General features: G+C 33.2%; 1 protein-coding gene across 2 annotated transcripts in view; it reads left to right on the top strand.

Moving 5' to 3' along the window:
* Egfr (epidermal growth factor receptor) overlaps nucleotides 1-13,769 on the top strand; it is a 192,996-nt gene that overhangs the window by 159,286 nt on the left and 19,941 nt on the right. For both annotated transcript variants that reach the window (XM_089233347.1, XM_089233346.1), the window contains 12 exons: nucleotides 270-411; nucleotides 653-754; nucleotides 4,902-5,025; nucleotides 6,088-6,255; nucleotides 6,773-6,972; nucleotides 7,969-8,101; nucleotides 8,531-8,600; nucleotides 9,839-9,963; nucleotides 11,183-11,270; nucleotides 11,635-11,736; nucleotides 12,276-12,527; nucleotides 12,636-12,748. In XM_089233347.1, coding sequence (XP_089089473.1) covers nucleotides 270-411; nucleotides 653-754; nucleotides 4,902-5,025; nucleotides 6,088-6,255; nucleotides 6,773-6,972; nucleotides 7,969-8,101; nucleotides 8,531-8,600; nucleotides 9,839-9,963; nucleotides 11,183-11,270; nucleotides 11,635-11,736; nucleotides 12,276-12,527; nucleotides 12,636-12,748 — 1,619 coding nt within the window. The remainder of the gene's footprint in view (nucleotides 1-269; nucleotides 412-652; nucleotides 755-4,901; nucleotides 5,026-6,087; nucleotides 6,256-6,772; nucleotides 6,973-7,968; nucleotides 8,102-8,530; nucleotides 8,601-9,838; nucleotides 9,964-11,182; nucleotides 11,271-11,634; nucleotides 11,737-12,275; nucleotides 12,528-12,635; nucleotides 12,749-13,769) is intronic.

Here is a 13,769-nt window from a genome sequence, read left to right as displayed (position 1 = left end):
CTAATCAGAGAAATATTGTAGGCCTACTTTTATTCTTTATGCAAGAATGGTTGTAATTTTAATTTTTTTAAACCAAAATACTGGTGTTTTTGCAAATATTTGGTCCCAATTAACTAAATTATTTGTATCAAAAATTTTTTCAACTTAGCCAACATGTACTGTTGGTGCCGCTGGTGGCATAACTTTGAGGTATTACTATACTTTTAATATCACTTTGTGTGTAAATGTACATATGCAAGGAATTGAAGAAATGGATTCACTTTTCTTAGGCTTGCCGAAATTTCTATGATAGTGGAGTTTGTAAACAGGAATGCCCACCAATGATGCGATATAACCCAGCAACGTACTCGTGGGAAAGCAATCCGAATGGAAAGTATGCTTATGGTGCCACATGTGTAAAAAACTGTCCAGGTAAAATTATACAGTATTTTTCCTTTTCACTCAATCATATTAAAAAATATATATATATTCTGAACTTAGTTTTCTTAAATTCAGTATCATCAAGAGTATATGCTTTTTACTTTCACATATAGATTATAAAGCAAGTTCATTCCTATCATTCTTAAGTTATTCTTGAATAATTTAGGAACCATTTAGAATATGAGCTGCGTCCTGTTGTGTTTTCATTTTAATTTAGTAAGTTTTCTTGCAGACCATCTCCTGAGAGACAGTGGAGCATGTGTGAGAACTTGTCCAGCCAACAAGAAAGCTGAAAATCATGAATGTGTACCATGTGATGGTCCATGTCCTAAAAGTATGTATTTTATTTACTTGATTTTAAGATACGAAAATATGCAATATAATAACCTTTTTTTAGGGTGCAGTATTGCCGTGATATTGTAACCCTGTCGTCACTATCATCTTGTTCTCCCCACTTTATATTTTTTTGGCAATTTGAATTAGATAAAGAGGGGAAAAAAAAGGAAAAAAGATTGGACAACATTTGCTACATGGATTGGCAAACATTTTCAAACATACTAGGCATTTCGCGGAATTTCCTGAATCTGTGACCATAGTTGCCTCCGGTATAGTAATACCATTCAACTCATAAGTGAAACATTGGTTGTTTGAACCAAAATGAGCAACCATGCACTTATCAACACTAAAGGTCATGCTCCGTAGCTGCAGTCATATTCAAGTTTGTGTGGGACATCTACCTATCTCTTGGATTCCCGACTACCCGATTAGCTTCACGTCATCTGCAAATTTGCTAATAATTTCATCTATACCCTGATCGAGTGTATCAATAAAAAGTGAAAAAAGAATGGGACCAAGGACACTTCCTTGAGGGAACACTTCACTTTTCACACCTGTCAAATCAGAAAATTCCCCGTTCACTATAACCCACAGTGACTTATCTCTCAACTACGATTCTATCAAAGTCAACAAGTTGCTACCAATCCCAATCTCATGTAAACGCTTCAAGAGTTTACCATGTTGGACCCGATTGAATTCCTTTTGGAAATCCAGATAAACTACGTCAACGTTTTTGCAATTTCCCAAAGCCTTAGTCACGTGATTATAGAAGCAAGTGAGGTTGGCTACACATGGCTATCCTTTTCTGAACCCATTCTGGTTTTTCGATAATATGTTATTCTCATCGACCCACTTCACCAATTGCTTTTTGATAATAACTTCCAAAATTTTTTGAGAGGGAACTCATCAAACTAACTGGACGATAATTTGGCATGGTTTCTTTACTAACCTTTTTAAAAATTGGAACCGCATTAGCAAGCTTCCAATCCCCTGGGACAATACCCTCAGCAACAGTACTTCTGTAAATCTGTGCGACTGGGAATGTAGCGTAGCATAACATTATTTATTTGTACCCAGTCAATTATGATAAAACTATACAAATTAGAGTTTACAATGAAATTAAATATTTTACAATATTTGATATATATATAGAAAATATAAAGATTGAAAGAAAAAATTATATTTGAATGGACACGATAGACCAGTTAACTTATAATGTGATGAAGAAAGCTGGGACAGGGAAGAGAGCAGTAGCTAAAAGCTAGTAAAATGCTCTCGACCCTATGGCTACATCTTTGCACTTGCGATGCACATATATCTTCTTATTTCTGAAAGATTTGAAAGAAAGATAAAAAGAACAGAGTATATCGGCTCAACAGGTGTAGATATATTTATTAATTAATCCCACCAATGACCCTCCGTGTCCTCAGAGATGACAGTTGTGGTCCATAGTTGAAGAGTCGAGGACTTCAGTAACGAAGTCATTCATGATGATGCATCGATCAAGAGTGTCCCTTGGGTGGACCAGAGAGGGTGAGTTGTGGCTGAGATAGGTGAGCCGGAGGTAGACTCCCCTCAAGGAAAATGATTTTGCATCATCGTAGAGAATAGGAATTCAGGAGCGAAACCATTCATGATGATGCGTTTGTCAAAGTCCCGTTCCACCTCGTTCAGTTGAGAGAGTCCCTTGGGTGGACTGGGGAGGGTGAATTGGCTGAGATAGGCAAAGCCGTAGGTGGGCTTCCCTCAAGGAAAACGATTGACCATCGTTTGAGAGCCTAGGGATTCAGGAGTGAAGTCATTCATGATGATGTGTTGATCGAGAGTGTCCCTTGGGTGAACTGGGTAGGGTGAGTTGGCTGAGATAAGCGAAGCCGGAGGTGGGCTCCCCTCAAGGAAAATGATTTTCCATCATTCAGGAGCGAAGCCATTCATGATGATGTGTTGATTGTGTGTCCCTTGTGTGGATCAGTGAGGGTGAGTTGGCTGAGATAGGCGAGCCGGAGGTGGGCTCCCCTCAAGGATTTTTCATTGTAGTAGAGAATAGGAATTCAGGATGAGGCATCCATCACGGTAAATGCGGGCGCACTGACCCCCCGTGTATACTCGTTGGCTCCCTTACATAACTTGTCACAGCAGGAAAAAGCTCTATTTTCGTCAATCTCTCTTCGGACGTCCAACTTTTCGGTCCACCTGATAATTCGTGGAGGGGTCAGGTGACTGCATGCGTCAGATTTGGAGTGACATCCAGGGGTTTGGATATGCCCCCCCCCCCAAGAAACACATGAAAAAGAGTGTTGATGATTCAACAGGGGAAAAAGAGAAACAAAATGGTGGTTCTCTCTCGCTAACATTCGTGTTTGTACAAGAATTTGAGCAAAGACAAAGGATTGTTACAAAATCTTGAATTTCTGCAGAGATTCTGGTTCCAATGACTTGAAATTTTTAATTCGCATTCCTCAAATTATTTGTCGTGTATTAATTTAATTCTTGGCATTGAGGAACAGAGTTAAAAGGGTGAAGGTCTGAATTTAATTTTGCATCTGGTCAAGTTATATGGGGTTCTAATTAAGGCATTTAATTAGTGTAGGAGGTGTTCTCGGGGGAATTACATACATGGTGAGATGGGAAACATTCAGTTGTGACATGGGGATTTGTTCAAATGACATAAATAATGATATTTTCCATCATTTTCCTTGAATATCATATAAAATAATAATTATTATTATTAGTAATTATGTGGGGTTTACACATGATGGGGGAAAATTATGGGTGTAGGTGTGAATTTGTTAATTTCAAAATAATAACAAAAATACAATTTTCAGCCTCAATGAAACATATAATAAACCATTTTTCCGTAATCAGCTTTATCCAAAGAAAAGTTAGTGAAAACTAACAACACGATGATCACTAGAAGAAAACTCGTCCCCCACTGAAAAATGTTCAACAAGATCCTCGGAACTAGTGGAACTAAATCCAAAATAGATGTGCCCCTAGGAGCTGCTGATACAAAAAAATATCGAGAACCAACTCAAGAAAGCATTTCTCATATTTATTTATAGCCAAAAGGCTCCAACAATTGATAATTGGGTCATTGAAATCCCCTACTATGACAACTTTCTTATGCCTACACGTACAGGAAGTTACCTCATGAAGTTTGGTGGTGTAGTTTGAATCTTTATTCGATGCAATATAACAAACTCCTAGCATAAGCTTACGATGCTTTTTGTTTTCAAGCTCAAACCATGTAGTTTCAATATCCTTACTCTGTATGTTACACTCTTGAGCTTGCAAACATGATTTCACAGAAATCAAGACCTCGCCTCCTTTCCTACCAGATCTATTTTTAAAAAAAGTATTGCATCCTGAGATGCATAAGAATGATTGATTCCCATTGTTTGCCCAAGATTCTCCCTTCCAGAGTGGATAATAGTAAGTCCCAGTACTCTGACAGAGACTCACTAATATTCGCTCCTACCTGATTCATTCCCACCCACATGATTTTCTTCCCTGGGAGCTTTCATCTATTAAAAATGTTTTGAACATAGCTAATCTTCCCCCTAGGAAGACAACAGTGCTTAAAACGTTGAAAAATCCCTACACACCCAGTTCCCAAACTATAGAATCCCGAATAATCACACCCTATCACTCTCTTCTTCATCCTCAACCACCCATTCCCCCCCCCCTAAACTGTCATTTGTGCAGATCGCTTCTTTGGTGACAGGTGTCTCTGTTACATCCAGGTCCGTCAAGACCCTAAGTCTCTCCTGTAATGCTTCGACCTTCAGGTCTAACCTTGCCATCTCCAAACAACCCTTACACTTGAAACTATCAGCTGCTATCCCCCTAAGACCAGGAAAACCTCCTGTATAGTGCCACCTATGCATTTCTGACCGTGTTTTCCTATGTGATTACGATTCCTAATGATCTCTCTACCTCCCCTCCAAGTTTGTGCGTGTAATTCCGGGACAATCTTTATTCAACACAGGTATTGATATTTCCAATTTAATGGAAATATTTTTTTAAAGTTTATTTGAAAAACATTTTTTAACCAAAATGTTCTCTTTAAATATTTATTTTTCTACTTAGTGGTTTAAAAACTGAATATTTTCATTAATGTCATAAATGTATATATTTTTTTTCAGATTGCTTTGGTGTTGATGTTATCCATGCAGATAATATAGATTCTTTTAAAGGTTGTACAATCATAGAGGGCTCTATTACAATTTTAGAAACGTCTTTCAATGGATTTCAAGAATTCTATCCAAAGTGAGTAAATTAATTACCTACACTATTTATTACTAAATTTTTCAATAAAGCTGCTATTTTTATTTTATACTATATTTAATGCTGTATTGTATGCATATAGGCTACAACAATTTTATTTTCTCCTCTCACTTAATCAAATACTCAGCACCAGTATGTAAGACACAGTTTTTCAGACCTATTTTAAAAGAAAAGTCTTATATTCGGCAAAATATAGCATCTTGATTTTGAATAATGCCAGTGTATTAGTCTGGTGTGTTTGATGTAACTTTCAAGCATATTTTAACCCATATCTCTTCATTGTACTATGGAAATAGAATCTGAAATCAACTCTTAACATCTTCAATTTTCATAAAGTTTTTTTGAAATACGTTTCCATTTTTTTACATAAAAAAATTTAGTATTCACATTCATTGTGTTTTTGGAGATACAAAAAGATGAGAATGTTTTTATTCTACCTGATTATTTGTATATTAAAGAAAGAATTAGTTTGAGCAGCTGTAATCAATTGTAATGAACAGCAACATAAGTTTCATTTAGCTTATTTGTACCTGAAATTGAAATAATCTTTGAAATTGAGAGTGTCCCTTATTGCTGAGAGCAGAAAAATCCACAAAGTTGAAAATGCCCCTGATCACAGAGAGCAGAATAAACTACTTGCACTGTGCAACTGGTTTCTTTATCGATGCATGGCAATAGAGCTGTAACTAGGATTTTTGTCAAGAAAGGCAAAGTTTATTTTTTTCTCCCCCCACTGTAAAACTCTGCAGTTCTGTGACAAAGTGCTTTTTACATAATGTTTTTTTTTTAATTTTGTCCCTGCATTTTTCCTCGCACTCAATATTGCTACCCGCGGCAGTTGCCCTCTTCTAGTTTTAGCCCTGTTCAGTGATGTAGAATTGGTAGCAATGGCAGAGAAGAATGTAAATGTGTTAAATAAGATGAAATAATGTAATGTGAAATATTAAGTGTAATAGATAAAAAGAGAACAGCTTTTTGTTTTTTTCAAAGTTTTTTTTTTTTTTCAAATTTGTGCACAGTTATTATGAATCCTTTCTTTTTCAGCTTCACTTTTGGACCTCGATATGCTCAGATGCATCCAAGCAAATTAGAAGTATTTAGCACTTTGAAACAAGTTACAGGATATATCAATATTCAAGCTTCTCACCCTGATTTCAAGAACTTGTCTTTCTTCCGTAATTTAGAAGTTATCGGCGGAAGACAATTGACAGAGTAAGTTTAAAAATTCTTTACATCCAGAAAGAAAGAAGACAGACCTACTGCTTTTCAGCAGGAAAAAAAATGTCTATTCCCATTGTGTAAACCCATAGAAACCTATTTTGCACTCATTGTTACTAAACTTCCATCTTCCTATTCCAGCTCCTTAGATAGCATTATATTACCCACTTTAGGAAACACTATTTCAAACCCTTCATGAATACTGAGAAAAAATGTTTGTGACTCATAAAATATTTTTGAAGATTTGAAATGGAACACTTGAATTACAGTAAAATGTCTCTCTTTGCGGATGCAAGTGGGACAAAAAAAATTTTCCATAAAAGAGCGATGTCCATTAATCAGGGGTTTGAAATGCATACTTCTATTATACAATAGGAAATTAATATTTGGACATAAAAGAGGGGTGACCGCTTCTGAGAGGTGTCCGTTAAGAGGGGTTTTACTGTATTAGTAACTAGTATGAAAATTTAATATCTACTTATCATTTGAGTAATGCATAATTTTTTGACAGGTACTTTGCTGCTCTGTACATTGTTAGAACTTCATTAGTGTCTTTGAATATGCGTTCTTTGAAAAAAGTAAGTTCTGGCACCGTAGCTATATTAGAAAATGAAGACCTTTGTTTTGCAAGCACCATAAATTGGAAACGAGTCATGAGATCCAATACACATAACATACTATTACAAAGTAATGGCAATGAAACTATTTGTGGTAAGTAGTCCATAATTTCAATGTGTTCTTTGAAGTAGATGTATTTCATTCACAATCATAAAAGCTTATCATGCCTCATATTTTCATCCACTATAGTTTTCAATGTGCTTTTTTTTTCAAAGTTCAAATGTTTTTTTAACATTTGTTCATTTGCTGCTTCATATTGATAATTTTTAATAAATTTGTGATATGTCTGCAACATGATTTTTTACTCTTTTTATTTCGTGGCACACATCAACTTATTGCTAAAAATATTTAGCAATAAGTTGGCATGTGCCATGAAACTAAAAGAGTTGAAAGGGCACTTGTAAACATATTGTTAAAATACCACAAAGCTGATATGGAAGAGATCTCTGCAGTATGATGAATCGGGTGCTAAAATTCTTTGTCGTACCTGTAAAATATAATTACAGGTACAACATACAACAACATACTTGCAAGAAATTGCTCAGAAGAAGAATTTGAGAAATTTATTAATTTTGAGCATTTGTAATGCTTTATTTGCTCTTTCTCCCATTTTCACTAATACTCATCAGTTACTAGTGAAAATAGAAGAAAGAGCAAACAAAATGTGTGACAATTGTTGAATTAAACTTTGTTGCATAGGCATTATCAGCACAGTTCAAAAGATTTTTGTGTTTTTAAAGTTGATTTTTGGTAAACTTCTAATAAAAATTACCTACAATTGATGAGAAAAAGTTTTCCACATCCTTGCAGCTTTTAGTTCTTTATGTAAATCAGAATTAATATTCATGAACTGATTATTTATATGTCTATTGAATTAATTTCTGTTATATCAAAATCATTATCATTATTCTTTCACATAAAGTTATGTTATCGTGTTTTTAAAGGAAATACAACTTTTAATGAAATTTTTATATGAAAAGGAGACATTTTATAAATATTCAAGTTATTTAGAACTTGAAATCATAAGTATTTATTTTTTATTGTATAAAAGTCAATTTTTTTGTAATATATTTGTGTCTTTTTCCTTAGTGGAGAAGAACCAAAATTGCCATTCACAGTGTTCTTCTGATGGTTGCTGGGGTCCAGGCCCTGATGAGTGTTTATCATGCAAAGCATATCAACTTGAAGATACTTGTGTAGAATTTTGTGACACGGCTAAAGGGTAAATAGATGATCTCAATTTTTTCCTGCATTAACTTATAAATATTTAAAATTTATGAAAAATTATGCAATTATTCAGATGATGATGGTTTCAAAAACAAAAAGCAAATACTTTTTTAACACTGAAATACACATAAAATGTATAGTTTTTCAGAGATATTTTAGATATTTCAAACTACAATAAATATTCAAGATGATTATTCTTTTATAAGGATATGCAAACAAAAAAATGTCGTTGAACTGTTTTTCTCTCTCAAATTCTCAAATTTAATACACAATTCCATTACACCCATGTGTGTTTGCATTCCAGTAAACTCAATGTTGAATATTTTGAAAATTTTAATTTATTTTCTTGTTTATTTATCAAATTATATTTATAATCAAATTTTGTAGAATAAAATTAATATTTAAAAAATTATTTTCTTTCTAGGATATATGATGCTGGCAATAATATTTGTGAGCATTGTCATGAAGAATGCCTTGGAAAATGTGCTGGACCAGTTAGTATTCTCATTAAAATTATTATGTACTTAAAGAAGAAAAATAATCCTTTGCTTTGATACTTAAAAATTGATTTTATAACCAACTATATGAAAAACAAATAATAGAATTAACCTCTTTGATTACAAGCAATTGGCAAGAAATTCAAACGCTCTTTATTTTACAAATCGGCAATAAATATGGTAAACTTGTCCTAACCTAACCGCACGTTAGATGAAAGGGAAAAAAAGTGGAAGAGAAACGAAGGAAAAAAGAACAAATGAAAGAGTAAAACAGTATAATACATAAGTTGATAAGAATGTAGGTACAAAATTTCTTTTCACCCTCATCCAAGCTGTTCTCTTTCACTCTTATAAGAAAGATACATCATATGTGGGAAAAAAATTTACTAACAGGATATACAAAAAAACAGAGAGGAAAAACTCATAGGGTATGAGTTTAATAAGTCTTTATATATATATATATATATATATAACAAGTCTTTGCGAGGATGAGGAGCGAGAAGAAAGAAAACAGGGTGAACTTGTTTGAATTTATTCCTTTGGCGTTTGGATGCAATATTACGTGCTTGATCCTAAAGTGGTTAACAGCACCTGATGCATGTTTTGTGGGTACCGTTGTCAAAGGTAGGCATACAAAACAAACAGTTGAGTTGCTGGTTGAGGCTATTTTTGTCTTTAACCACTTATGATGAAGGAAGGATGGAAGGACGTAATATTGGATCCAAACGCCAGTGGAATAAACTCAAACAAATCTATTTGTTTTCTTTCCTCTCTCCTCAGCACCACAAAACTTTGTTGCAATCCTATAAAATAGTTCTTTTCATCTCCCTGATGTGGAGGAAAAAACTTCTATTCTAAGGTTGAATAGGTTGTATTACAACTATATACATGTACATAAGTGGGGAAAGAAAACAGGTAGGTGAGGGTGAAAACAAAAATATAGTTAATACCTCTATCTCTTACCTGTAAGTATTACAGATAAGGGAGGGTATAGTAATATACTGTTTTACTTTCATCTGTTTTTTCCTACTTTTATACTTTTTCCTTCCTTTTTCTAACATGTCATTAGGATAGATCAAAGTTATCAAAACTTGTATTGCATTTATCGCCAATTTGTCAAGCAGAGAATTCTAAATTCTCTGCTTGACGAGCAAATGAAAAAGTTCCTCTAAAATCTAGTCATCTTGATACCAATCGGTTACCATAGTACAACCAATTTTGATTTTGATTTTAAGGGAAATGGAAATTGTACTGCTTGTCGCAATGTTCGGGATGGGCCATATTGTGTGAAAAAATGTCCAGATGCCAAATATAATGAAAGAGGAGAATGCTTGCCCTGTCATGAAAATTGTATAGATGGGTAAGTTTAAATATTTCTTCATATAATATTGTTTTATGGTTATTTAGACTATAATTTTTTTATGACATGAATGCATAAAACAAGTGATTGTTATGAATATCTATTTCATTAACACGCTACGTCTCTCAAAAGTTCTAAAGTCAGAGAATAATTAGTTATGTAAAAAAACAAATGAGAAAAACAAATATCCACTTTCATGTTTTTTTTCACAGTCAAAAGACCTTTACTTTTGGAACACTCGCTATATTTGCCCTTTTCTTTATTGAGGAAATGATAGAACCTCTATAATCTGGCCTATCTTGATATCCAGCATTTTTAGGGAGGCAAAGAAGAAATATATGTATATAAATACAACACACCCCTAAAGAGTATTAAGATACAAAATACAGTATATAGTTATTAGTATTAGCTAACTATCTTATTAACTAACACTAAAACAATTAGGCCCAAACAAAATAATAAAAATTACTGAAAAAGCCCAGCAAAAATCTAGACTGTTTGCTAACCCTAACACTTAAAACCATGTAAAGTATATCAAAGAAGCGGGAAAAATAAAAATGGTGGAAAACGAAGAACCAGATATTCCTTCATATACTAGCATGTTGGCAAAAAACAATGAAAATCAAATTGAAATCAAATAAAAAAAATGGAGCAACTGAAAAAACCTGGCAAAAGTACAATGAAAATGAAATGAGTGCAAGAAAAAATAATTTAATCAATCCAAAATACATAATGAAAATGAAAAAGTAGAGAGTAATAAAAAAAAAACACTTATCTTGCAAATCCAAAGAAGTCTGTCCTTCTAAAATTCCGGTGGCAAAAACAAAGAAAACTAAAAAAATCACAAAATGGCACACCAATGCCACAGACAATACCACCCTCAGTGATGGTCCCAGCTAGAGGGCATCTAGGATTATGGCTGTTGGCCAGCAAGCAGAGCGTAATAAAAATACATTCGATCGCTTCCATGGCCAAGACAAGAATGAATTAGTGAATTCTAGTAAAGTATTAGTGAGAGAAATTCTACTTTATATCATAAAAAATTTAAATTATCCTCTGTGGATACTAGTGTCTGCAAATTGCATACAAACCAACAAGTTACCGTAACTTATTTAGCATATTCATGGTGGTTTTTTTTTGCACATGAGAACAAAAGTACATTTTTGACAAATGCCCTGTAAGTAAAGAATTGATGAAATCACATTTGTTTCTGTTATAGATGCTTTGGTCCAGAAAATAATGTTAGCCCTAGAGGTTGTAAAACATGCGAGAAAGCTATTGTCAGCGCATTTGATCCAAATATTGTGGTAAGCACATTACTGGTTTAAAGTTGTTACCATGCTTTGCATAAAAATTGCCCTATTGATAAGTACTGGATTAATTCATTTCAATATATTTTATAGTGCATTATATTAAATTTTTAAGAAATTAGAATGTTCTTATGACAAAAACTGATTAATCTAGATTATAGTTTCCCAAACTTTTTGTTCCATCATTCCCCTTCTTCAGAAATATTTATAATTCTCTCTCATTACCCCTCAACTCAAGTGAACCCATATCCTGTTATATCCGTAGGTTGTATCGCCCCCTTGGAACATTCCATCGCCCACTTTGGGAAACACTGATCTAGATTATAACATATCAATCATAATCATTTTTTAACCTTCATAGGAACAGTGTTTGAAGGCTGATGAGCCATGTCCAAATGGTTATTATCTTGAATACATAGGTCCACAAGAAGAAGGTGCTCTCCAGTCACTAACAGGAAAATCTGTAAGTAAAAACCAGTTAACTCAAGGGCTATGCAATAAAAAAATTATTTGATCTTTAACTTGCTCTCCCTCTCTCTGTTGCATACACTTGATGTGAAAGAGCATAGCACTAGAAATAAGATAAGTTTGGGGATCAATTTTTTTTGGGCATTCAATTTTTTTTTCTGTCATACTTATTGCTTCTGTAATAAGCAATTTAGTAGTTGATGAATTGATTACTTTTGCGATCAAGTATAAACTTTAAAAACTTTCTTATACATAATATTTTTCATTTGTTTATGTCAGTGGTTCTCAAATTGTGCATTTCGGCTCCTAGGGAGCATCACCAACCTCTATCAGGGATGTCATGAATTGGTGTATTGATATGTGCTCATTCATTATTTTGAAATGATTCTTTTCCGGATTATTCTGATGGTCTGTGGATAAATGATTACAAGGCCAGGGAAATTACGGGTTAATAAAATTTGAGAACCACTTCTTTATCTCTTTAACAAAATTTCCTGGTTAGATATTTGCATTTTATTGATTACTTTTTTGTAGGTTTGTAGAAAATGCCACCAACAATGCAAAAACTGTTCTGCATATGGAATCCATTTTACTGTATGCAAATGTTTGCACTATCTGTCTGGAGAGCAATGTGAAGATCATTGTCCCAGAGACCACTATCCAGATGAAACAAATGAAATATGTGTTAAGTGTGCTGATGAATGCAGAGGTTGCAGAGGTCCCACAACTACAGATTGTGTTGCTTGTCGAAATTATAGAGTATATGATGTCTCAAATAAAACAGTGGTGAGTACATGATGAAATAAGACATGACGATTATTTTTGTTCAACTGTTAGGCACAGAAATTCTCCAGGATACCATTAGTAAATGTTAATCTTTTTTTTCAATTTCAGTTTAACTGCACAGCCTCATGTCCAAATGATAAACCATATAAAGTTTTTGATGACAGTATGGAAGATCCTTATTGTTCAGCTGATGATCCTAATGCTGTTGCACTGCATGGAGTGTGAGTGATGTTGATATTAGTTTCAAATTTTAAGAAACATTAAGAGCCTTTTTTTTTTTGGTATATTGGTAAAGATTTGTAAAAGTTTATTCAATTCACATCCATAATAAGATAATTTGGAACTTTATTAGAAACTGATGCTTGCGATATTGTTAACAGTATTAATACAGTAGACTTCTGATTATATCAGACAATCAAAAGATCAATACTATGTCTAATAATTTTAAATCATTGGAAAACTGGGAAGACATATTGTCATTTGGTATTTTTCAATGGTAAAAACAATAAATTATAGGTATAAATACTATAAATAACTATACTAGCATAAAGTAAAATGAACAAGCAAAATAAAATATTATAAAGTTAATGAAATTAATAAATAAAAATATTACAAATTAAAAAAAAAAATTAATTACTTTTTCATTGAGTGTTTTTGCAGATGCGGCAGATCTTGTCTATTATCCTTTAGTTTTGCACACCAGTGTATTGGGGGGGGGGCATATAATTAGGTGCTGGATAATTGAGATGATACCAAATTTTATACAGTGATTTTTATTCTTAACTTTGGGAGTACCGCTATCTTTTATTTTTTATTTTATGCACTTTATTGGTTCTTCAAAATAATCATGTAAGATGATATCACATGAAATGAGTTAAATTTAACACAGGTAAGATAAGGATAAAAGTTTCCTTCAGAAGGCTAAAAAATAAAATTGACTCCCAGCAACCAAATACATTTTTAAGTTAATCATTCAAGCTCACAAATAAACCTTGTAAATTCACGCTATATCAGTGAATTTAGTTAATTTTTACTCCTTAACTATCCTTGATTGGATGATGAATAAACTGGTTCTAATGAGTGTAGATCTTTTTGCTCCTGAAGATTTTTGCTATCATAGGCCAATAACATTTTTAATGAAACAGTCTAGATTCAGCTGACAAGGAGTATTGTTCATCTCTTTAAAGAAAAATTTTGTAACAAAGTGAGATAATTCTGATTTGAGCTTTTCACACATTTGCT

Source organism: Pholcus phalangioides, unplaced genomic scaffold (assembly GCF_987345545.1).
Source record: "Pholcus phalangioides strain wild (caught in Gottingen) unplaced genomic scaffold, Ppha-v1.0 ptg000007l_1, whole genome shotgun sequence".
NCBI classification, from domain to species: domain Eukaryota; kingdom Metazoa; phylum Arthropoda; class Arachnida; order Araneae; family Pholcidae; genus Pholcus; species Pholcus phalangioides.
This window is presented reverse-complemented; position numbering and strand designations above follow the sequence as displayed.